The 24,739-nt window shown below is 47.5% G+C and overlaps 10 protein-coding genes across 10 annotated transcripts; 5 read left to right on the top strand and 5 right to left on the bottom strand.

Annotated features, from left to right (window-relative positions):
• Positions 1-315: 315 nt before the first annotated feature.
• Positions 316-1,590, top strand: N7471_012828 (cytochrome b561 domain-containing protein; the record flags this gene model as incomplete). Its single annotated transcript, XM_057285547.1, has 2 exons — positions 316-355; positions 446-1,590. The coding sequence occupies 2 exons, from the start codon at positions 316-318 to the stop codon at positions 1,588-1,590; spliced, it is 1,185 nt and encodes a 394-aa protein (XP_057131813.1).
• Positions 1,591-2,868: 1,278 nt separating this feature from the next.
• On the top strand, positions 2,869-4,563 carry N7471_012827 (flavin-containing monooxygenase; the record flags this gene model as incomplete). The annotated part of the gene is made up of 1 exon (XM_057285546.1): positions 2,869-4,563. The coding sequence occupies one exon, from the start codon at positions 2,869-2,871 to the stop codon at positions 4,561-4,563; it is 1,695 nt and encodes a 564-aa protein (XP_057131812.1).
• A 100-nt stretch (positions 4,564-4,663) lies between these two features.
• Positions 4,664-5,614, bottom strand: N7471_012826 (Dyp-type peroxidase; the record flags this gene model as incomplete). The annotated part of the gene is made up of 1 exon (XM_057285545.1): positions 4,664-5,614. The coding sequence occupies one exon, from the start codon at positions 5,612-5,614 to the stop codon at positions 4,664-4,666; it is 951 nt and encodes a 316-aa protein (XP_057131811.1).
• A 534-nt stretch (positions 5,615-6,148) lies between these two features.
• On the bottom strand, positions 6,149-6,964 carry N7471_012825 (SDR family NAD(P)-dependent oxidoreductase; the record flags this gene model as incomplete). The annotated part of the gene is made up of 1 exon (XM_057285544.1): positions 6,149-6,964. One exon carries the CDS (start codon positions 6,962-6,964, stop codon positions 6,149-6,151), a length of 816 nt encoding a protein of 271 aa, XP_057131810.1.
• Positions 6,965-7,566: 602 nt separating this feature from the next.
• N7471_012824 (fungal specific transcription factor domain-containing protein) lies at positions 7,567-8,922 on the bottom strand (the record flags this gene model as incomplete). Its single annotated transcript, XM_057285543.1, has 1 exon — positions 7,567-8,922. One exon carries the CDS (start codon positions 8,920-8,922, stop codon positions 7,567-7,569), a length of 1,356 nt encoding a protein of 451 aa, XP_057131809.1.
• Positions 8,923-10,415: 1,493 nt separating this feature from the next.
• N7471_012823 (uncharacterized protein) lies at positions 10,416-10,794 on the top strand (the record flags this gene model as incomplete). The annotated part of the gene is made up of 2 exons (XM_057285542.1): positions 10,416-10,436; positions 10,495-10,794. The coding sequence occupies 2 exons, from the start codon at positions 10,416-10,418 to the stop codon at positions 10,792-10,794; spliced, it is 321 nt and encodes a 106-aa protein (XP_057131808.1).
• Positions 10,795-11,157: 363 nt separating this feature from the next.
• On the top strand, positions 11,158-12,045 carry N7471_012822 (uncharacterized protein; the record flags this gene model as incomplete). The annotated part of the gene is made up of 3 exons (XM_057285541.1): positions 11,158-11,702; positions 11,762-11,839; positions 11,895-12,045. The coding sequence occupies 3 exons, from the start codon at positions 11,158-11,160 to the stop codon at positions 12,043-12,045; spliced, it is 774 nt and encodes a 257-aa protein (XP_057131807.1).
• A 3,929-nt stretch (positions 12,046-15,974) lies between these two features.
• N7471_012821 (uncharacterized protein) lies at positions 15,975-18,986 on the top strand (the record flags this gene model as incomplete). The annotated part of the gene is made up of 1 exon (XM_057285540.1): positions 15,975-18,986. The coding sequence occupies one exon, from the start codon at positions 15,975-15,977 to the stop codon at positions 18,984-18,986; it is 3,012 nt and encodes a 1,003-aa protein (XP_057131806.1).
• A 436-nt stretch (positions 18,987-19,422) lies between these two features.
• Positions 19,423-20,093, bottom strand: N7471_012820 (coatomer subunit zeta; the record flags this gene model as incomplete). The annotated part of the gene is made up of 2 exons (XM_057285539.1): positions 19,423-19,663; positions 19,729-20,093. 2 exons carry the CDS (start codon positions 20,091-20,093, stop codon positions 19,423-19,425), a joined length of 606 nt encoding a protein of 201 aa, XP_057131805.1.
• A 627-nt stretch (positions 20,094-20,720) lies between these two features.
• Positions 20,721-22,699, bottom strand: N7471_012819 (uncharacterized protein; the record flags this gene model as incomplete). Its single annotated transcript, XM_057285538.1, has 2 exons — positions 20,721-21,994; positions 22,057-22,699. 2 exons carry the CDS (start codon positions 22,697-22,699, stop codon positions 20,721-20,723), a joined length of 1,917 nt encoding a protein of 638 aa, XP_057131804.1.
• Between the last annotated feature and the right edge of the window lie 2,040 nt (positions 22,700-24,739).

Raw genomic sequence — 24,739 nt, 5'->3', positions numbered from 1 at the left:
TACAAAACGGCCTGCAAGACGGATAGAGTAAGACCCGAGCCTTGTCAACTTCTACCACATGTATTCAGAGTCTAGAGACCCCATAACATCTCCGCCGATTGGAAGTCTCCGTCAAAATATGAGCCCAATTAGGAAAACGCTACGTTTCTGTCTCTCGCGTTCTGCTGCCTCTATCACAAAAGCCCTGGCGATCGGAAAATTCAACGGGTGCATTCCGAGAGATAAATAAGATCAGTGTCCATCCCCTTCTCATTTCTTTGGCACAGAAATCCCAATTCCAACCTTGGCCTGGCAGCATATTCTTCAACTTACAAGATGGACTTACATGTTTCATTCATCCTTCTACTTGGACTTGGTGGGTTTCATCTCAATCCCCAATTCGTTATCTGCAACACAGATGCACCTATATAATCCACCTAAAACACAGAAGGCTAACTAGTATTAGTGACGAGATCGGTCCTGAGTGAACCCGTCACCTTCGTTGTCCCTGGACATTATGATATTGCCTACCAGATCTTGGAAACCGATGCGACTTACATCCAGATCACTGCATCAAACGACGTTGGATGGGTTTCACTTGCCCAGGAACAAAACAGCTGGAATTCCAGCAGCTTGATCGCCCCAAACACAATATTTGTATCGTTGAAAGAACAATATCCTACGAAGGCTGGCTCTGACCTCCCTAATTGTCAACCCATTCCGGGGCACCCTTCTGTCGATGGTGGAGCAGTGCAGGCGGCAATCCGTTGCGATGACTACCCTATCCTGGATAGACTGGACACTTTCATCTGGGCCTACGAAGGGGATGGTACCGTATATTCTGGCCCGATGCCAGTGATTGAAGGCCACGATCCGGAAAATGGTGCCACGACTGGACGTGACGGTCTGCGGCTGGTGATGCGATCAACCGCCTCTCAGTCGGCAGAAACATCCACTGTGCCTTCTCAATCCCCATCTTCAGCTGCTGACATGGCTGCGTTGATGGCAAAGTACGACAGATTGATGAAAATCAGAACTGCCCACGGATCGATTATGTCGATTATTTTTGTTTTGCTGTTTCCAACATTTGCGAGTCTCATTCATTTACTCCCATCGTCCAAGCCAGTCGTGAAAATCCACGCTGCCCTGCAAGCCATGACAGCAACTCTCGCGGTAGTTGGCTTTGGGCTTGGTATATACCTCAACCAACAAATCACCATACAGGGAAAACATCATCAGGTCATCGGTGCCATTGTCATTGTCCTTCTTGTGGTCGTTCAGCCCATCCTCGGAATCCGTCAACACATGTTATTCCGCCGAACACAACGGAAGACTTGGTGGGCCTATGCACACCGCTGGCAGGGTCGCATTATGCTTGGTCTGGGGGTTGTCAATGGTGGTATAGGATACAACCTTAGCGGGTCTGGCGGCTCTGGTGCTCTTATCGGCTACGGAGTGGTGGCTGGCCTTGTCTACACCTCTTACTTTGGGCTCATAGCCTTTAAGGCATTCAGACAGCGAAAAGCCTCCCGGGGAGATAAGGCTACGGAAGGGGCGGGCCGTACAGATACGGAAGAGCATACTCTGACGGAGATACCTGCGCACAATTGAATTCCTTGTCAATATGACGGGTGTGGGAGTCTTGATATTTGAATGCATACAAAGTCAATCCCGCGCCCTTCTTCTTGTGCCCAAGTACAATGCCTACGAAGTGACAAACACAGGCCTTTTGTTTCTTTTCGTTATCTCGTACAAGGCCAACAGCACCACAGATCAAAATCCTAGGTTAGGATTTTAGCCAAATTGTTTCTCCTCTAGCACTCCCACGTTGCCTTAGTATGCAGTGTTATCGACAGTCCATCATTATGCGAGTTGTCAAGCAGAAAATGTGTGGGAAAAAAGGTAGGGCATTTTACCACTAGACCATAACAAAAACCTCGGTTCTGGTTCAGGCCCTAAGGGGGCTATATTCTAGTTCGACACAAGTCATCATAAACGGTGTTCTGTGCTTTCCTCATAAGTTAGCTAGGAGTATAAGCACTGAAGGTGACGATATACCGGACTATGTAACCTAACAGGAAACGCGAGGAAGTGAATTCACTTCTACAAGAATAGTCGGCCGCTTATGCGGCCATGTCGAGTCTTTTTTAGTAGTCTTCTCATATTGTCTTTTTATATGTCTTTTTTGGTGGTCTTGTCAGATTCTTCTCAATTAGTCTTCTCAATTGGTCTTCTCGATTAGCCTTTTTAGATGTCTGTTTTCATAGATATTTTTTCTCCCTTCTCAGTTTGTTAAGTAGGGAGCAAAAAAATGGGGTAAGAGACTTAATTTGTGAAATGGAGTTTTCTATGTATAACCAGGAACATATAACTAAAGTTATTCAAGGTATTGGGTAAATATTTGATGCTCGCTAACCCTGAACCCCACTCTGCATTGATAGCATTCCGTTTGTTCAACCTGCCTAGACTTATGAACAACTGATCTCGTGTCTTAATTGTACTTGTTGGGGGTAACTCCGAGATGCAATGGCAAACATGAAAGAGGAAGGCGTCCGCGCCACGTGAAAAATGAGATGCGGAGAAGATAAGGATAATGTTGTGGCCCTTTGGGCATAGTGGGGCCCAGGGGCCTGACTAGCGGCCTGATAAGACCTCACCCGCTGCACCGAGAAATTGCGTTGGCACATTCGAAGAGGAAGGTCACCGCGAAAGCCACCAGAGGAACTTTGTACATTCAGAATGTTGTCCCACATATGGCAGCTCCACTGGGAGCTGTCCTCTCACGATGTCAATCCTATAAAGATCATTACGAGAGTCGCCGAAGACCTCGATGAGCAACGAGAAGATTGAGATTCCTGATCCCAATTCCCACATTGACAATTTTACACAATGGGACCAATCGAAATCAAAGAACAGCAGTACGATGTCCTTATCATAGGCGCCGGTCTTTCGGGTATCTGTGCACTTCACAACTTCCGAAAGCGCTTCCCATCGTGGCGCGTTGGAGTTCTCGAGGCAGCGGATAATGTTGGAGGAACTTGGTACTGCAACCGCTACCCGGGAGCACGAGTCGATACTGAATCACTCTCATACGCATACTCGTGGGACAAAGACCTTTTGAACGAATGGACCTGGAAGGAATCCTTCTCCACCCAGTCAGACGTCCTCCGTTATATTGAACATGTCTGCGACAAACACAACTTGTACAAAAACATACAACTCAACACTCGAGTTAAGACGGCCATTTGGCAGGATAAGAACAATACTTGGCTGTTTCGCGACGAAGTCGGCACCCATCACCGAACCCGTTTCTTCGTCAGCTGTATGGGTTTCCTCTCGACGCCAACTCTTCCTGCGATCCCGGATATTGAACTGTTCCAAGGCAAATCTTTCCACACCTCCCGCTGGCCAAACGACTTTGACACGAGTCGTGATCTTGCCAACAAGCGAATAGGGGTCATCGGCACCGGCGCAACGGGAATTCAAACAATCACGGCGATATCAAAAGAACCGAGCATCAAATCATTGAATGTTTTTCAACGCACGGCAAACTGGTCCGCTCCCCTACGCAATGAACTGATTAGCCCCGAGCAGATGGAACAGCACCGCAAGAACTACGCTGCCCTTTTCCAACTCTGCGCCGAGACACCCAGCTGCTTCATGCACCAAGCCGACCCGCGAAAGTCCCTGGAAGTGTCTGCAGAAGAGCGGTTGGCGCTTTGGGAAGATATTTATGCAAAGCCCGGTTTTGCCAAATGGCTCGGCACGTTCAGCGACACATACAACAACCGTGAAGCAAACAAACTCTACTCCGACTTTATGGCCAGCAAGATTAGAAGCAGAATACACGATCCCGAGGTTGCTGACAGCCTGATTCCCAAAAATCACGGCTTCGGCACACGACGAGTCCCTCTTGAGAGTGGATACTTCGAGGCGTTTAACCAGCCCAATGTCCACCTCGTTGACCTCAAGAAAACGCCGATTGACCGAGTCACAAAGAGTGGCATTATCACATCTGATGGTAAAGAGCACAAATTGGATGTTTTGATCTATGCAACGGGCTTTGATGCTATCACCGGTGCATTTAACTCCATTGATTGGACAGGGAAGGACGGTCGACCTCTCCTTGGCTCTAGCAACACGAAGCAAGGCGAGCAAGCAATTTGGGTTGATCACCGGCCCCGTACATACTTGGGTATGACAGCTTGCTCTATGCCGAACATGTTCATGGTCCTGGGTCCCCACCAACCATTTGGTAATGCTCCCAGGACCATCGAGCACGCTGTAGAGGTTATTTCGGATCTTCTGCAACACTGCAAAGATAACAACTACTCTTATGTGGAGCCGACCGGAGAAGCTGTGGATGCATGGACGGAACACGTTGTCGAAAGCAGCAAAGGTGCTTTGTCAAACGAAATCGATAGCTGGATGACCGGGGTTAATACAAATGTGAAGGGCAAGACTGTTAGAAGTGTTGCGAGATACGCTGGCAGTGCGGTGGAGTATCGTCGGAGATGCGCTGAGTCTAGGGCGGCTGGTTGGAAGGGTCTGGCATTTGCTCAACTGTCAAGTTCCAAGCTTTGATGTAGATAAATATTCATGAATTATAACCATTGAAACACATTGTTTCACATTTGGTACATACACTGTCCATTATAAAAACCACAATCACAAAGGATCAATCTCAGTCAGACCCCAAACTAGCCAATAAACTAGCTGATGGAGCAAAGAATGTTGTCCCAGTAAGTGGCTTCGAAAAATCAAGGATGCGATCATGCAGCCCAGGTGGATCTCCAACAAACATACGCTCCAACATTCTTTCGATAACCCAAAGACGACGAGTATAGCCAATAAAGTACGTCCCAAACTCGCCAGCACCAGGAGATCCAAAGGGCATATTATCACGAAGAATATCGTGCTCATTCCCATCCTCATCCTCAATCGTGTTGAGTGTCTTGTGAGAGCGCTGTCCAGACTCGGCATCATCCAACTCAACATTATCTATCTTGGTGCGGCCAATAATCATCTCTTGCTGTTCTGTCGAGAGATGTTTCCATCCGGGTAGATCATGAGTGTACTTCTGTACAACGATATAGCTACCACCAGTGGCAGCATCATCTTCCTCTGCAATCAGAACTGAATCCGGAACCGCCAATCCAACTGGATTAGCCGTGCCATCCACAAACCCAAGAAGATCCCGCACATCGAAGTAGCGAAACCCGACCGTCTCATCAATGACAGAGACCGAGTCGCCCAGTTGATCCATCAACTGACGCTCGAATTCAAAGCAGATATCTCTGCGCTCGGAGCGAATGTGGAAAAGCAGATCACCGGTTGTCGAGACCGCGGTGTGTTTTGCGCCTTTGATCTCGCGGAAAGGGTGCAGTTCTGAGGGTCGGGGAAGACCCGTCAGACGATCCCAGATGTCACTTCCAATGCCAACGGTGCACGCAAATTGCGCGCTGAGGTCGCGGATGGATACATTTTTCGCTAGGCTGTCTACGCCTGCTAGTGTGGAGCGCAAATTTTCAATGGCGTCAGGCTTGTCGGTAACGGACAGAACAAGAAACGTGGCTGATTGAGTGAGCGGAGCGTCCACGCGCTGAGACGCTATTGGGGCACGGTGTGTGCTCATATCTGCTTTTTGATACGACTTGGAATTGTAATAGGCAAATAGTCGTTGTTTGCGAAATGAACAGCCGGTGAGCCTCGGCTGGTTGGTGAAATGCCGTTCTTTTTGAATTGGACTTTTTGAAGCAGCGCAAAAGGTGTTTGAATGACCAATCGCAAAGATGGGGAATGAGAGACGAGTGTTGAGAATATACGAGGTGACCAGTCTTCTGGACTTGGTCATACTTTAGCTGCTGGCCCGAATTGGAGGGAACTCCAGTCTTTATAGAGGACTCAGCTGATGTGAGTGCATCAATTGCTTATGTTCAGGAAGAAATGATTGGCCAAATTTATGTTCTAAAACGACCTCGGCATTCAAAAAGGAAGAAAAAAGAAGTAGGTAGATCCTACACCGCAAGTGGTGATGTCACACCGGCCGACCCGCCCTGGTGAAAATGTTACCGCGTATCTCTGTTGGCGCATGATTTTGTGATATGAAAAAGAAAGAGAGCAAGTCGATGATTGTAAAGGTTATTCATATCTATAAATAAATCCTAACTTATCGCTGGGTGTACCCGCCATCCACGAATAACGCCGTTCCAGCAACAAAAGAAGCCCGCCCACCACTTAAATAAACAACACCATCGGCGATCTCCTCCGGCCGACCCATACGCTCCATTGGAACCGCATTAGCAACCTTCTCTTTCATGGCCGCCAGGATCTGAGGTGACTTGGTCGTCAACGGGGTCTCAGTATACCCAGGACAGATAGCATTAATACGCAGGCCATCTTTAGCATAATCCTCGGAGGCAGTCCTCGTCAACCCAATAACAGCATGCTTTGTGGCAGTGTACGCAGTCGACAACGCAATTCCAGCGACACCCTGAATAGACGAGAAGTTGACAATTGAGCCACGTTGTAGTGGTCTGCCATCAATCGAGGACCGGATAGGTTCCTGCTTCAACATGATCTTGGCAGCAGCGCGCAGAACGAAGAATGTGCCTGTGAGATTGACGTTCAAGATGCGCTCCCAATCCGCTGTTTCGCAGAATGCCGCTCCGCCTGCGTGCTTCATGGCGATTCCGGCTGCGTTGACGACATAGTCGAGTCGGCCGAATGTCGTCGCGACTTCTTGCACGACTTGGTTGACGCGATGCTCGTCTGTTATATTGGTGGGGTAGGTTATGACTCGGCATGGCTTGGATCCTTGTCTGCGTTGTTGCTCTTTGATCTCGGCTTTGACGGCCGACAGGGCCTCGGGGCTAATGTCGAGTAGAGCGATTCCTGAGGCGCCATCTCTGGCGAATGTCTTTGCACAGGCGCGGCCAATGCCCGAGGCGGCGCCTGTGATAAGGGCAATTCCAGGTACGTCCATTTCGGGTGATCTGTGGCGGTTCGGGTAGTTTGTTTGTCTCTTGATGCACGCAGCAGGGAGGGTGATTGTAGGTAGAATGAACAAAGAAATCGAAGATTGATGGTTTATATAATTTCCACGGAACGACTTGAGTGAATAGCAATGGCAACACGGTATCTCTCCCCAAAAAGGAGATATACTTCCTACTTTGATCCATGTGGGGTTGTCGCGGAGACTTGCCTAACTCGCGTGCTGATGATAGCCGTGCAACCCACGTATGACAACGCACGTCGTACTTGCTTTCCTATCTGTATGAATTATGTAGTGGACTAACACGTACTTGCTGCTGATGTATATCCTCAGTGCGGGGGTGTTACAGGTGATTGTCGCCTTGGATTTGAGAGAGCATTCCGCAGGCAGAGTGGACGGAAGTGACAACGTTGGATTTGGAATTAGAACGGAGAAAAGAGATAGATCAAAAAAGTCCACTTCATTTTAGTCTTATTTCATCATGTTAATATGCTTATTTACAAAAGTTTGGACATCCAAGTACACAATAATGATAGGTGATCACGAAACTAAGTTTATAGACTGATTTCTTCCCCAGAGCATCATGTCTCAAATCAACACAGTGGTTGTAATGGCATAGTGCTTTTCATGAGATCCAACCAAGTTATACTCTTCCCATTCGCACAAGTCTTCTCTTGCCAGATTCGCTGAATATTAGCCAATGTCTCAGTAAAGCATGACAAGCCACTGCGGCGTGCCGAATTCACAAACCAATCAGAGAATGATACCTGAACCGATAGATCCTCGGCTTCACAGGCTGCAATAAACGCAGGCCAGATAAACCCTGCCGAGCCATGTACCACAGTTGAGTCTGTGTCCTCGCAGCGTAGTAGATGATCCATCACGCGCATGACCTTTTGCTGTAGCAACGAAGCATCCACATCGTGGATTCGACGGTAGAAGTATATTGCCAGTGCATTCTGCATGGCATTGAGCATATTTTCTATGATTTCATGGTCTAGTTCAGAGTGGATATTCGCCAGGCTGAGTAGTGGCAGGTTGTTGATGTAGTCCTCGAGAGTCTTCGCCCGGCCGATGAACTCTTTCAGGCCGATGCAGCTTGATGCATCATCCCCTTCTGCGGCATCCTTTTCTTTCCCCAGTCGAACAATCTGAGATAGAAGAACAACCCAAGGCTCAGGGATACCAAATATCTCCGGGTAAAGAGTGTTAGACCAGAAGCCAGGTCTTTCAAGGTGCAGATCATTCTCGCCTTCCTCCTGTCCGCGCACTCTCATCATTTCTTGATCCAAATTCTTCCAACCCGATAGACGAAATGATAGGCTGTCAAGGCTGTAGTTTCCTAACCCGCTTGTTTCGATGGCCGCGTGAACGCGATGACGCTGTCTTGAGTTCGCTCCACAAATGAAGACGCTCTCATGGATGATACGCTCAAATACATAGCAGTGATGTAGTAACCGCACTTTTCGAGACTTTTTGCGCGGAAGTCCTCTTAAACGAATGAACTTTTCTGCTTCCAGAAAATAATATTCCGATTGCCTTCGGTTCCCCGAGAACATTGTCACTTGGACCATGGTAAGCAATGCCATCAAGATTGACTTGTACTTGGCAACCTTGGGAACATTGTAGGCGGTCATGAGCATCATTCTTGCATGTTGCTGCGCTTTCTGTTTGTAAATTATGGCTTTTTCGCTCCAGATTTGGGATCGAGAGACTCCTCCAAGGCTGAATGCACTTATAGCTAATGTTCCGTAGAATGCACACAAACTGGCATCACTCATGCCATCGCCTAGAGCCAAGCCAGCGAGGCAGCTCTTGGTATGAGGTATAAAAAGGACGTGCCAGGGGGTTTTGGAGTGTCGAAGGGGGGTCATCAGGCTAATTACAGCCGAGACATAGTGCTTGAGAAGGAATACGGCATCTTGGGGTACGGCCTTTGTCGTACCCATAGAGGAAGTGAAAGAGGTAGGTGATATGGGATTATTGTAAGATTGATCTGGAAAGCATGACGTGGGTAAACATCCATGAGGTGCTGCATCATCTCCCATGCAATCTTGATCCATCATGGCGTCTAAAAATCCCGGGGAAGGCGGACTGGGAACATTCTCTGGTTGATCAAATGTGAACTGCATTAAGGCTTGGGACCAAGGCGACAGATGCATATCAGACGAAGCTAAGTAGGAATTGCTGAGTGGGATCACATCTTCTGGAGAACTGGAATGTCTCTCTTCGTGGATGTCCACAGTTGGTTCGCAAGGCAAGGTCTCCTGATCTTGGTTCAATCTAAACGCCCCGAACGGACCTCGGTGGATCTCGATCTCATCCGAAATAGTTGCTCTTTCGCATTGTTCATCAATATGTGATATAATCCGGGGAGTTGTTTTTGGAGGAGCACTCGAGACAAGCCATTGACTCATGCGTTCTCTTTCTTTCAGTGAAAATAACGGTCGACGAAACCGGACCCCATGATTGCGAGGTGAGCCCTCGAAGTCAAAGAAGATATCTTTCTTGTATCCTCCGCAATCTAAGCCGAAGTATTGACACATTGAACATTCTGGGCGTCCTTCGTCGCATTTGACATGTCGACTTCGGCACTATATTTCAGGTTAGTAAAGCATTATACGGAGATGATAACAACCTACTGTGGCACACCCTGTAAACGAACGCGTATGAGTGACAGACTCGTGCATACTTTCTCGACGTGAATCTGTCATCCTTTGGTGATTGAACAAGGAAGGTGTTGTACAGAGGAGTCTGCGGGGGAAGTGGATCGGTGGATCGCCGATAGCGGAAACCTGCCTGTTTCGACGGTGCGCGGTCACTTCCCTATTACATCGGACTATCTACATGTATTTTGTAGGTGAAATCCAAATTATCTTATAAAAATATATCCGATAGCGTGTAGTTCCCGGCAATTGTTTTCCCCACTCACTGCATTTGAACCAATATTATCATCATCAGTGAAGATACAACGTCCAGTATAAAGGAATGGCATCTTTCGATGATAAAGTGGTAATCCTTAATCAGCAATCCATCGATAGGTATATATTCTGATCCAATGATGTCTACGGGTCTCTCTTAGATCGCTATCACGGGCGCAGTCTGGAATGAGGCTAGCCACAGCACAGCTCCTCGCAAGTCGAGGCGCGATAAATGTCTCTCGCTGATATAAATAAGAAGGCCATGGACAAGGCTATCCAGTCTCTCCCAAGTATAGATAGGCATATGTCCACAGTTACCGATATGCGCAACAGCAAATCAGTGGATGGAAGAATCCAGTCCACTGTCGAAAAATTAGGCAAGCGGGACGGTGGTGTAAATATGGCTGGAGTGATCACGCCTGCTGCTCCAATCACAGAAGAGACAAATGACGATTGGGGTTTTACATTTACTGTAAATATGCGCGGGGGTGTTCTTCTGCCTGAGGGCCGAGGTTAAAGCCATGAGGCCCGGTGGTAGCATCGTGAGTCTGGTCGCAGGTCGAATCTAAAATGCAAATTACTGAATCTCGTTTGGGATAGATCTCTGCTGCAAGTGTGTTTGGTCAAATGGGTGCCCCCGGTGTCTCGGCCCACTGCGGCAGCAAAGAAGATGTTTTTGGGATGGTGCAGACGGCAGCAAAGGAGAAGCAACATATTCTAGTTAACTTTATTTCACCAGTTAAGCCTATCTTCTGCGACAGGGTTCGATATCATTTAACCAACCGTTTAGGCTCTGTCAATATACTCCTCTTCACCGGTGGAGACCCCGAAGATGTGAAGCGCGGGTTGCAAAAGACGACAAATAAACGACAGGCAGAGCCGTGGAGATTGCAACTGTGATTGCATTTCTTCTGACCCAGGAGGCGAGATTTTGGACTGGAGCTGTGTACAATGTGAATGGGGATTGGATGTGCTGATGTGCTGATGGCGAAGATGGAAATCGCAACAGAAGAGAATAGATACGTTGGTCGTGTTGTGTTTGGGTTGTTTACTCGTAGACCACGGTTCTCGTTCGTTTGGTCTCTACCTAGATACATATGTGCGCATCAGTATATGCAAATAGAGCATGTGACCAAGTGCCATAATTTGTTTTCATTTTGAACTCTTCATCCTCCTCACCAAGTTTGTTCATTTCCAACTCACCTTTCTTCTGCTTTCTAACCTTCTCATAATTTTCGCACTTTTATCTCTCATCGAATTATCATGGACGACGACGACGACCATGTCCCGCGCTCATGGTTCCCTGAGGGGCTAGATCCAGGCGACAAGGTCACCCTCGACATGTCCACCGGCTCGGAATGGGTAATCGACAGACTGGTCAATAAGCATAGCTACCAATGCGCAGACCGGTCTCTCGACTCTTACGCATGTGTTCTGTTCGAATGCCACAATGCTGCAAGTGGACAAGAGGCTTTTATGCGCGTTTATGCCCAAGTTCCACACACCTGTTATGAGGATGCGGACCGAGCTATCCGCACCCGAGAAGCGACTGAATTCACACCCCCCGAGCTGAAGGCATACAAGTTTCTCAAAGAAAAACGCTCACAAAATACACCTCTACTACTAGCATATAAGCAAGGGTCTCAGGATAGTAGCTCAGGGGCAGTTCCTAGAGGACATCTTACATGGATTGTATGGGAGAAGGTCCCTGGAGAACGCCTAGGAGATTTCAAATCTACTTTTGTGTACTGGGATATGGACCGTGAGGAACGAAAGCGTGTCCGTGAGGTCTTCCTTCGAGAGTTTCCGTGAGTCGAACACCTTGCAATTGCCAAGGATAATGCTAATATGGAATCACTATTATTAGGAAGGCCAAGAACATGGGGTATTTCCCTGAAAGGGCCAGGCCTGGTACTCTAGTCTGGGATTCGGATACCGGTGCTCTGTATGCTGCTCATCATACTTATGATCTTGGGGGTTCGACTAACGTATTGCTACAGTTATTTTGTTGGTTTCCGGGATGCAGAGAGTTTCAAGGCTAAAGGCACTTTCGGCATAGAGTGGTTGCCACGTTTTGATCTTGCTAGGCCCCCTCGATCTTACCTATGGAACAAAAATTTCAATGGTGATATCTCGGACTGGAAAGTCTGATTTCATTGCACATATTAGTCTCTCGAACATAAGATAAAATAGCCTCTATTTTTAGAGATAATTCTAATCGATAAATCTTACTCTATCGTACAATTAACAACATTGAAATTAAGAATCTCCCCGCTGCTGCGGTAGCTCTTGCGGAAATTTTGCCCTCCTTTGGATTCATCAAGTCTTAGGAGGCAACGGGTGGGGAAATTGGAAATCTCCCTTTTGCCCATAAGCAACCTTCATTTGTGATAAAACAATAAGCTCAGGGTGATCATGTCATAGTGCAAACGTTAGCACGCCTCTTACACCTCCTACCACTATATGTCCAAACCTGCCGAAAATGAGAGACCAATATGACTATGTTTGCTATCGAGCATCTCCTAGGGAAAGGAAGGAGAGAATAAGAAGAAGCAAGCTATGTAGCTACTGACTCAGACAGGTTCTCGCTCCTCCTATTCACTTCATATTCACTTCATATTCACTCCATCTTCACTTTCCATCTTTTCTTACTCTATTCATCAATTGACAAATCTTGTGAGATTCTAGGGTCAACAAAATCTGACATGGGACTAACATATTAGTATTATTAGACCATCACGTCCCAAAGCCAACGAACTCGATTCGAAAAATAAATGGCTCAGACCATCCATCTGGCAGCCCGAGAACTGCTTCTTGAACCTCTTCCACCCCTCCGAGTAGGGTCTAACCATGCCACCGGTAGCGCAATACACCCAGTCGATTTGGTTGGCAGATTGATACCATGGCCCAACTTCAAACGGGAGGTCATTGCCGTCTTCTCCTCGTCAAACCCAACCACTTTGGAACAATGATACCCTCGTTGTGACTATTGTTGGCCAAGGACCAGAAAACCCTATATGCGAGGAAAGGTTTATATTCGAGGACGAGACCGTGTTACAAGGTCATTTGAATGAACGCCTTGGTCGAGCAATAACTGCATCACGCCAAGCCTCAACCCAGAGAGCCGCCCATCCGCGTCGCATACTGGCGAAGCCAGTAGCTACCTTTCAGGCACTCTCGATAGCTAGGGCACTGGGAACACACTGTCAGAAAGGTCAAGATCCTAGGGACAATTGGTATTAGGAGGCAAGACCGGGTTGCAGGGCCGTTCGAATGAACGCCTAGGAGCAGCTAATCCTGGGCCGTTGTTCGGATACGCACATAGTAAGAGAATCTTGAACGCGCATGAGATATACGCTCAATATGCTGAACATATATACAGGACCCATCCCAAACGACAAATCCAGATTGGAAGCCGGTTGCATACACCAATGCGATTGTAGCTGGAGAGAAGAAGCACGATATCAAGGCAAAGACATCCTCGCAACCCCGCCCCAACCCAGTCTCGTGGAACTGGTCTAGTTCTCTGGTCAGCGGGAAAGGCGTCACTGGGAGGGTGGGTTTTATTCTTCTGACAACTCCTCATCTTACTATCAGCTAGCTCCTAGGGAGCTTAGCATGAAGGGCCCATCGTTCTCGTTATTTGGCCTTACCACCTTACTGTGTAACAATCAGCATGTCTTTTTGATGTCTTTTTAATATCCCTTGAGATTTGTTTTTAAGTGTCTTTTCAAGTGTCTTTTCAAGTGTCTTTTCAAGTGTCTTTTCAGATGCTTATAAATATCTGTTTAGAATAATCAGCCACAATCTGTATGTAGGACAGTAAATAGGACGATATGTACAAAACAGCTTTTCTATATATAATGTATGACTAGAAGTGCCTATTCAAATAACCATTAGACTGTAATAATCTAAAAATTCACATACAACATACATAACCAATTTTCTGCTGGCAATAACAGCCAATAGGACCAAAGACCCCAATGATATGCACTGCGCTAGCATCCCCGCTAGCGTATGTACTACTCCCCGCCCTAAATGTCTTGGAATGTTTGGCAAGTTTAAATGTCAGCACCAGGCCAAATCCCAATCATAATTGTGACTAAGCACTCACCTACACCCTTTCCCGGTGTAGGTGAGCCCACACCTATTAACAAACCCATACCTGTTAACAAAAAAATCAACATTTCAATTTTAAACCTATTTTTCAGCCACCATACCATCTGGATCTACATATCTAAATAGCTCACTATTAACATCAAGATAATCTCTATCCCCTGATGCCTCTTCTTTTTCTTTGAGAGCCTGATTCGCGCGATGCCAGTAGTCTCGAATCCTTGCGTTCCCAGCCTCATGCCGAATATCCAATTTAGATTCCTTCGTACATCGCCGATACACCTTCGAATTGCCTGCAATTGATGATAATGGACTCTTAGCAGCACCTTTTACCATGCGCTTAGATTTTTTGATAGGAATTTTGTGGCTTTGCATCCTTTTTATCGTTTGTTTTGCAAGTGCTAGGTCTTGGATAGCCTGCTTACCACCACGAATTGCACGGTCTATATGCTTTTGAAGCTTTGGAAGGTCTGGTTCATCGTTCTCGAGTATCAATTGAACCTTATTCTCAACCTTTGAGAATCTTTGATCTGAATTAGGCGGCGAATTCGTTGCCGAACTGGGAAATTCACGGTCTGGTGACGGCGTATGACCATATATCTCAAGGACTGGTTCATCTTCCCAGCCAGGATCAATTTGATCACAAACAATATGTAAATCATAAGGCCAAAGACCTGTATCTCGAAATGATGATTTAATAGTCTGTGCCTTAAAGGTGTCTTTGCGAACTGTTTTGATCATTCGAAGAAAATGTCGTTTATCATCAACATCTCCACCCCATCGTACAATCTCATTGTTCTTTTTTCGGAATTTTTGTTTAAGAACTGAGAATGGCTTGCCATCAAGAGGCTGGCATCGATGTGTTAACTTTGGTATAAACCACCAAGGTATAATGTTGAAGCTTTGGCAAATATGTTCGAATTCCGGGGTTCCATGAGACCCATGATTATCCATAACCAAAATCCTAGGTCTGCCTTTAGCGACTCGCTTTTTAGTGGCATAATGGAAATCTAATAGCCATTGAATAGCAGTTTTATCATCCGTCCAGCCTTTAGCAGTTGGTTTAATAACCCTATAGTTGGTAGGATCATCATCGCCATCGAACCAATCTTCCATTTGTTCGGAACCACGCATTAAAAACCATGGATGCATAACCCAGCCATCGGCAGAGATGCATTCAATGCCGGTAATATTCTGGCCTATTCCACCGGTCGCAATAGTCTCATATTTACGGGTGGAAGCAACATTTTCCTTGGTTCCAATACCAAGCTGAAAGCCAGTCTCATCCCAGTTGTATAGTTCATGGGCCTGGATTTTATTCTTTTTAAGAAACTGGCCAAAAACCTGGTACCAATGAACTAAATCACTGTGTAATTCAGCTTCAATCCTTGCTTTTTCCATTGGTTTTTGTGTGCGTAGAGTAATATGGGGTGGTAGGCGTTGAATGAATTGATAGCCGTACATTTTGCCAACCTGCCGGTCGGAACCACAATGTTGTAAAAGACGATTCGCAGCACCCTCAATATCGATAGCAGTTGGCGGTGTATATACTGAATTAAGGTGCTCAATCCAGCGAATAAGAGAGGCCTCTTGTGAGGAATTTAGGGCCTTTTTGGTAGCTGCACGGCCTTTTCCATTTGTTCTACCGTCCTTTCGGTTTCGAAGCTTCCACTTTGAGACGCCAAAATGAGAGGCTGCGGCCTGAATACTAGTAAATTGGCCTGATTTATAGGATTCGAGGGCATTTGAGAGAAGAATCTCTTCTTTTTCGGAGGAATTCGGCATGGTTTTGATGGTAAAAAATAGGTTTAAAATTGAAATGTTGATTTTTTTGTTAACAGGTATGGGTTTGTTAATAGGTGTGGGCTCACCTACACCGGGAAAGGGTGTAGGTGAGTGCTTAGTCACAATTACTCTCTTCCACTCGGCACTTTCCATGAATCAGGTCGGAGTGCATGCTAGACATGTCACAATCGTTGAGCTCGGCCCCACGCTTGAAGCCGGACGTTCGCCTCGCACAGGCTGTGTCACAGTTCGAAGCCGAACTGTCCAATGAGCAAAAAGCAAGTTTCCGTGCCTGGAGAACTAAATCAATTGAATCTCCACCTGGTATTCAAGATGTCATGGAACTCACCGCTGAGATTGATCGTGTCTCGGAGAAGAGACGCCGGTGCTTGGGACCGCGACTTATGAACATCCTACAAGCTACCCAGCAATTCGCTGCTTTAGGGGATATCATTGTTGGTGGATCTCAGAATCTACTTGCATGTGGTGTCTGGTCAATAGTGCGGATTTCGCTTCTACTAGTCCTCGACTTTTCCTCCTATCTTGAGCAATTGTCGAAGATATTCATGACTGCTGGCCGTCTTGCCCCGCGCTACGAAAAGATGGCTTTACTTTATCCTCGGTCAAAGGATTTACAATCTTGTCTTTGTGAATATTTTATTTTGATCGTACGCCTTTGCCATGAAATGACTACTTTTACACGCAAGTCAATTTTCGGGAAATTGACCTCCGCGCTTGGTGAATCGGACTTGAAGACATATCAATCAGAGCTAGAATCCTGGGGAAAGACAATCAAAGATGAAGTCGTGTTCTTGATGGCCAAGGGAATTGAGGACGAAGCCGAAAACAATTCGCGATTCAGAACGGTCTCGTCGATATTCCAAAAATCAACTGCATACCAGCAAGCGATTCAAACGAAACAGCGGGTACTTGATTTCTGCTCCAAGTACGATTGCACAGTGTCGTGGAAGCAAGCTCGAAAATCGGGCAACACTAATCTGTTTCGGGAGAGCCCCAAATATCAAGATTGGAAAAGTATGCCACTTTCTTCCACTCTCGTCTACACTGGGAAGTTGGGCTCTGGGAAGTCTGTCTTGCTTGCCAATATAGTGGACGATCTCCACATCCAGAATGAAAAGACCCATGTGGCATATTTCTTTTGCCGGCATGACGTCTCGGAGAGTCTAAAAGCGCGGGAGGTGATCGGCTCATTGGCTCGCCAGTTGTTATACCCTATAGCAGACTTCACGGCTGCCGCAGAATACTTGGATAGAACGGATCAGTTGGAACCGATGGAGAGACTAATGGGACTTCTTTCAAGCTGTCTTGCTCCCCTTCGTCAAACAACAAGGTTCTTCCTTGTTGTTGATGGGCTGGACGAGCTCGACGTGCATCAAAGAGACATCTTGATCCAGCAACTATCAGATCTTCAAAGTGAAACATTTGCAATGCTACTTTGCATGTCTCTTCGTGAGGATCCCAACGAGAACCCCCTCAAAACTAACTTTGCGCGACTTGCTGCGCCGGTTGTTACAGCAATTCCAAACAATACACCCGACATTGAGGATTTCATTGAAACAGAATTGGAAAGTCGAATCGAATCTGGACAGCTCACTATTGGCAGTCCTCTTCTGATCCTGGAAATTCAAGACGCTCTCTTGAAAGGATCACAGGGGATGTTCCTTTGGGTAGCCCTCCAAATCGAGTCTTTATGCGCCATGGAAAGTGACGAGGAGATCCGCCAAGGTCTTGCTGACCTACCGAAAGATCTCTCAGAAACATTCTCTCGTACTTTACGAACAAAGTCCCAACATACCCGCCAAAAGGAGATATTGGCCATTCTGACTGTGGCCCAAACTCCACTCACACTCCAGCAACTACGCGAAGCGTTATGTGTTGTACCGGGTGATTTGGACTGGAATTCAGATAGGCTTCTCAACAATATGCACAACACCTTGGCTTCTTGTGGCAGTCTCGTTGCCATTGATGAGGAGGAGCTTACTATACATCTTGTTCACCACAGTGTAAAACAGTTCCTCCTTGGTGAATTCAAAGATTCGACCGAAACCCTAGTCAATGTTGATGACGCTCATCAAATGATGGCAAGCATCATTGTCACCTACCTCAACTATAGCGTGTTTGAAACTCAAGTTTCAAAGACCGTAACACCTCACCTGCGAACCTCGTCGGTACCCTCTGAGGTGATTCTCTCAACACTCAAATCATCAACTGGTGTGCGAAACATGGCAATCAAACTCCTTCGATCCCGAAAAACGTCTGGTTTTGATATTGGAAAAGTTATCGCAGAGACGAAGATCCAGGGCCATTCTGTAGAGGAGCAGTTCTACTTCCACAAATATGCAGTATCATTCTGGCTATACCATGCCGTGCACGCCTTTGACCTCCCCGAGGCTATACACAAGTTATTACTCAGACTCTTGGATCGCAGGATACCTTTGGGCCTCAACGTTAATGACGAAGATATCGACAAATTATTGTCATGGTCCGCGAAAAAGAAACAATATGCATCTTTGATCAAGATTTTGCTTGATTCCGGCAACATGACATCAACGGAACGAGATATGACTTTGGATGCACTGCATATTGCTGCAGGCGAAGGACACGGTGCAATGATTAAAGTGCTCTTAGAGTGCGCAAAGATGAATGACATGATGATGTTTGAGGGATCTCACCCCCAGCGCCTACAACTATCCGCTCAAAACGACCGTGCGTGGATTGAACAACGGTCAGTTGATTCTGACAAGGTCAATGTCAACTCGAGGGATTCCCTACGATGGACTCCCTTACATCGAGCTGCTCTGAATGGACACACGTCGACCGTGATCTTTCTGCTTACGGTCGTCAACGCCAATCCTGAGACCCCCGATACAATGGGGCTCACCCCTTTGCATCTGGCCAGTATGAATGGTCACTCTGATGCGGTCAAGGCACTCCTTGATCACGGAAATGCAGACCCGAATGCTCTTGATGTAGAAGGCCGAACTCCCGGGGATCTTGCTTTGGAGAAACTCGATGACGAAACCATTTCAAAGCTAGATCCTCGGCTTTTCGGTTCTTCGAGAGAAATAATTGATGTTTACTCCGCCGAAGAACAGGCCGGTTCTTCCACTTGGTTGAATGGATTGATAGCAGACAAATGGACTACTAGTGGAAGTTATTTCCTAGGGTAATATAGTGCAAAGCTGTCCAAGCTTGTGTCACAATTTGAAGAGAGGCAAGGATACACACGAGTCCCTCAGGTTTTAAGGCGGAATAAACATCTTTGGAAATGCCCACAAGGCTATTGATTTTTTCGTTGCACATATTAGTCTCTCGAACATAGGATCATGAATTATGCGGTGTCCCGGCCCAACATTGTCAATATCGAACATAACACAATGGTGTAGCCAAGACCTTTTGTAAGATGCTAGAATGAAAAGAAACAGGTCTATGTCATCAATGCCTGGAAACAACCAAGTTGGGCAGACAAAAAAAAAAAAAAACCATAACGCGCCAGGACCAGCCAGGAAGAAAAGCGGGTGGAAAAGAAAAACAGTCAAGAAATGCTCCAAAGAGGGCGAAAACACATCATAGCCCTCAAACGCAAGACAAATATCGATGTCCCATTTACATTTGTCGCAATCCCTCCGCAAGACGCCGCTTGCCGAACTCCCAGGCGTTCATTAGACCCTGTTCTGTGAGATCGATATTCTTCATGTTGGGTGCATCAGCAGCCGGTGCGCGGCTGACACGCGAAGCGATCATAACCGGGTCTGTCTCGAGGATAATTCCGTCATCGATGGTCTCGTCAATGGTCAGGGAGACGAGGTCGTAGTTCTCGACGATAGTGCGCTTGTCGGTTGCGCCCCTGATGAACGATCTTGTTAGCACGGGCCGACCAAATTCCTCGCTTCGGATCAAAACATAACATACTTGAATAAGATTCCCAGAGCATCCCGTAGTGACAGCACGACATTGTACAGCAGCACCTCGTTCTCGTCGGCGCTTCCAACAACGTAAATCATGACGTCGCTCTCCATCTTGAAGACCACAATGCGGTTATCGTAAAGGATCACATCGCTAGCGGACTTGTTGGTCTTCTCAAGGAGGCCCTTCTCGAAGGCACGCTGCTCCTTCACGGTGGGATAGGGGTTGGCACCAGGGTAATCAGTCGAGTTCGGTGCGGCGCCGGCGGGGGCGTGTGGTGCCGAGAAGTACTTCGCATAGATGCGGGAGCCATCGTCAGCGGACATGACGAGGACCGCATTGACGGAGAAGAGGGAGAGAGAGCCGGGCATGGTGATTATTGTTGTGTTGGGAGCAATTGGGGAAATACTGTCCTTGTGATTGTTGATGCTCTCAACCGCCAATCTGGCCGGAGGCGGAGACGCATTAATGTTGTTCCGCCTTCAAGCTCCATACACTATGCGGGTGAAGTGCGGACTCAACGTACGTGATTGGGAATAATCCGTCTTTATTCCTATCTCCCTTGGCACTCGTACTCATTCGGCTTCTAATTATTTGTGTTCTACTCATTTGCTGTATATCGGTGTGATAGTTGGCTCTTTGCTGAATTGCCATACTACAATACTGGAATAAGATATACACCTCAAGATTTGGGATATGACATAAAATGAGTGGAAAGACATCATCGTGAAGGATACATGGGGAATAATATATATCAAGATAAACAAAAACCATGATGTATGAGACTCCGTTAGAAACCACATCGCATGGGGAAACATCGTGATCAGATCGCGTCAAAGGAAACATAAGAAGTTGGAGTCCTTGAAATAGAGGCGAGGTTTTCAAGGCATGAGATTGCGTTATGTGCATCATAGGGGGGGGAGGGGATGGGTATGTTAAAAATATGGTCCATGACCAGTTAAAGATCACATCAAATCATACTGCCCGGAGAACAAGGCCTACTGCGGCGCTGGTTCATCGGTGTTGGCGCGATTCAACCAGGGAATCCAGCTCGCGCGGTTCGCCTTCTTGCGTGCCGCTTCCTCCTCCTCCTTGACTCTAGCGGTTTCGCTGACAAGACGTAGAGGGCGCAACTTGTCCTGTTGCATCACCGCTCCAGTGTAGTTGTTCATGCCGCCACTGGATCGAGGAGGGCTGGAGGTAGCCCCGGTGGAGGCTGTGTCTCCGTGAGGATCACTTGTGACACTAGGGGAGGTGCTGCGACCGGTCCGATCTGGCTGGCTGGACATGGACGGTGCGCGGCTCATGCTGGATATATAGCTAGCTGCTCCTGAGAACATGCTCTGGCGGGATCCGGGTCCCATTGCAGTCGGGCTGATAGGTCCGCCCGAGTTGCGTCCGCCGCGGTACATGTGACCAACGACACTGGCGGCATTTGGGTCGACTTGTTCCGAGCGGCTGCGGCGGTGGCTGGCTCTCACAGACTGCGTACGGAAGGGAATGCTTGGCGCAGTGTTGGGGTTCTCGTTGGGGTTGTTCTGTGAGGGTTGCGGTGGAGGCAACATGCTGGTTGGACGCGACCGAGGTTGGGTTGAAGGGCGGGAATTTGGACCACCGACAACCGACTTCGCTCGTTGTAGGAGACTTTGTGACGAACCATCATCCTTCTCCGGGGGAGTTGGTGGGAGCTCCTTTTCACTGCCCCCGGTCTTCGTGGTAGAGGTTTCCTCATCCTCGTTCCGGTCCAGAATATGCTCAAATCCATCATGCATAAGCAATCTGCTGATGATGCGCTCTATATAGAGTGTGAGGGCCTTGTTCTGATCTTTCAGAGCCTTCACCTCTCCGTCCGGTTGTGCTGCATCGGTTTCGGGCGCCTCATCCACAGATTCAAGCTCATCTGCTAAGGACCCCAGTCCACCTGCCGACTCCTTTGCGGGGTTGGCATCTCGCATGAACTCGCCCTTGGCAAAGTCCCCAGTAAGAGTCTTCTCGCTGAGAAGAAGTTGATAGCTTTCATTGTCTTCCATCAAGCGAGCGTTAGCCACGCGGGCCTCGAGCAAGTCTTTCTCCAGTTCTCGCTGACGACCGCCACCGTTCTCCATCTCCACCAGTTTGATCTGTGATTCGGCCAGTTCGAGGCGTAATGACTCGATGAGTTTGTCTTTCTGGAGGAGAAGGGTAGAGTTGTTGCGGGACGGGCTCCGCTCGATGTGCGAGGAGGGCGCAAATTGACCATCCAGGTCCGGGGAAGATCGGTTGCGGAAGCTCGCTATAGCGGGGGTTAGTCTCTGAATCTAATCATCGGTGTTTGTAGAAGCATGGGTGTCTTACAAGATCGGGAGACTTGGTTGCGATCCCCTTCTGCGTTCATGCGCATGTCCTTCTGTGCCATCGAGTCCTTCAGCCGTTGAATAGTCGCCTGCATTTCTTCTTCCCGACTAGTCTGTTGTTCTTTCTCTTGGAGCATAGCGTTCCGCTCCGACTCGTGGTTTTGTTCCAGATCCCGGATCTGACGACCCTGGTCCCGAATGTCACTGTTGAGGGCCTCGATCCGACTGTCTCGCTCATGAGCCTGGTCCTCCAACTTGGTTTGTTCACTGATCGCTTCATCGAGGCGCATTTGCAGAACGCCGAGCTGTTTTTGGTATTGTTCGGAGGCATTTTCGGCCTTCTGAAGCTGTTCCCGCAGTTCCTCGATGAGGGCGGCATTCTGAGCCCGCGCCTCTTCTTCGGAGGGGTCGTTGGAAACCCTTGGTACGTTTGACATGCTGAGGTTGGAACGGCCAGGTTTTCTTGCAGCTGCGCGCGCGGAGACGGGAGTTGAACCTCTTAAGGAGGGGGAACGGTTGAGACCGTTGGTTGCGCTGGGCGAGCGTGCATGCCCTCGTGTGGACCCGTTGCTGGAGTGCGGATCTGCGGTTGATGATTTGCTGGAACTGCCGGGTGTTCCAGGCTTTCGAGGCGTTGCTGACATGGTGAAAGGTCCCAAGTCCGACGTTGGTGAATGTATAAGAAAATAAAACGTATATAACCCCCTATTATACTTCAATTGGGAGGAGAGAAAAGAAGATTTCAGGGTTGCAAGTGTAAATTAGGAGCGGTCAAAACCTAGTGGACACCTTGTGGAGAGCGCTTGTATGGGAAGATCGAAGACCAGGAATGCAGTTGAAAGCTGTCACAGATTGATTGCGGGCCACATGGTTGTTCGAAATTGGAGATTCATCGGAAACAATGGTATGAAAGTCGGAATGAGAAAGGAAATTGACAAAAGTGATGGTTGCAGACCTTAAATCAAAGTTGTTCTTGTTAGGGAATGCGGATCCCCTTACTGTATCTAAAAATACGCAACGGCTTTGGGGGCTGGAGCAATACGAAGAGTAAGGACTTTCTGGAAGAGGAAAAAGAAATCCGGGAGTTGCTGAAATAAGGAGGTTGTATAACTTGTTTTTATTGTTCCACAACAGTTCTGCTGGGGACAACCTGTTGATATCGCATGAGGCCTATGAAAGAACCAACCGTTCCCGGTAAGGGGATGGATGCCTCAGGCTTCACATAGGAATAATGTAATTCCTTCTCCACACTTAATTGAGATCTCCATAGTGTACGTACGGAGTACACTCTGCATCCACATCAATCCAGATTACTTTGCATTTCTTGGAGTTCTCAAGTACTTGAAGCCTGACTTGGGCATCTAATATGCACATGTCTCCGACATCACATCTCTATCATCAGGCACGGCGGCCCAACAGGTGAAAACAGGTTATTTACAGAGGCTCACCCTGGCGATGAAATCCAACAATATCATCTGGGTGCCACGACTATCATGAAAACTGCATTCAGGCAAGGCCAAGTTGGTCATTATCGCTGCTAACAGTCCGAGCTCGAGTACTCCGTACGGATGCATGCAATGCTCGCCAAGACCCCAGGGCATCATCTCTCGGGCAACCACATGAGTCACTTTCTTTGTTATCGCGCCAAAGCCTGACAACGTGGACTAATAATCGCAACGGATAACATATCAAGTTGGGTGCCATCAGCGCCACCAGCAATCGAGTATGAGTGACTCGGACATCCTCTGGCGCTGTTTAGGTGGGCTATGAGGGGAGAGCAGGGATGGTAATGATGGATCGAGCTACGCGTAGAGAGGATCTGATTGACCTCTTCTGAATTGAAACCATGGACTGATATCAAAAGTACGTACTTCTCGGTGGAGCAGCACTTCATACAAAGGAACTGAACGACATGACCCATGCACCTCTCAGACCTCCCGACCCCTAGAGGTCGGTGAGAGTGATGTAATATATTACAATTATTATGTATCATTAACATGAAAGATGAAAAAATACATCTAGGTGTATCCAATCAGCTCTTCCAAGGTTCCATGGTTAGAACATGGCAGATCGTTCATTCTATTAATATCTTTAGTGCCATCTTGCCTCATGTTCTTTTATAGGCACCGACAGTAACCGCACTACTACTGTTCCTAGGAAGGCTGGTTCTAATGAGGCACTAGACATTGAGTTCTCTCCAGGCGATATAGTAGGAGTATAGCATGTAGTAATTCCGAAATTGCGGGGGTCGAACTCCGAGAACTCCGAGAACTCTGGAGGCCCTCCAGGGCTGTCGATGTTATCCTCCTTGCCCGGTTATGGCCTTTTCTGTCCTTGTTTGTGCTGTGGAGTAAAACAAAATAATATATTGACTTCTGTGATTTGGGTGAGGATAGGGAAATAGAGAAAAAGGATCTTCCCAGATGTCGTGGCCTCCTCTCATACTAAAAAGCTCCCCTAATGCCCTACTAGGACCTCTCGGCGTCGGAATGGCAGACTTGCATCCTGTGAGCCTTGTCGCAAAGACAAAGTACGGTGCGACCATGTACTACCTATATGCTCTCGCTACCAACAACGGGGCATCGCTTGTCGGTGTTTTTACCGTCCTGCATCTTTAACCAATGCCAATTGGATACGACGGGATGAAGATAGTCCTGTTGGCCTGTAAGTATGAATGATCTGAT

This window comes from Penicillium samsonianum (genome assembly GCF_028829775.1).
Source record: "Penicillium samsonianum strain IBT 33392 chromosome Unknown utg000007l_segment0_segment0, whole genome shotgun sequence".
Taxonomy (NCBI): Eukaryota; Fungi; Ascomycota; class Eurotiomycetes; order Eurotiales; family Aspergillaceae; genus Penicillium; species Penicillium samsonianum.
This window is presented reverse-complemented; position numbering and strand designations above follow the sequence as displayed.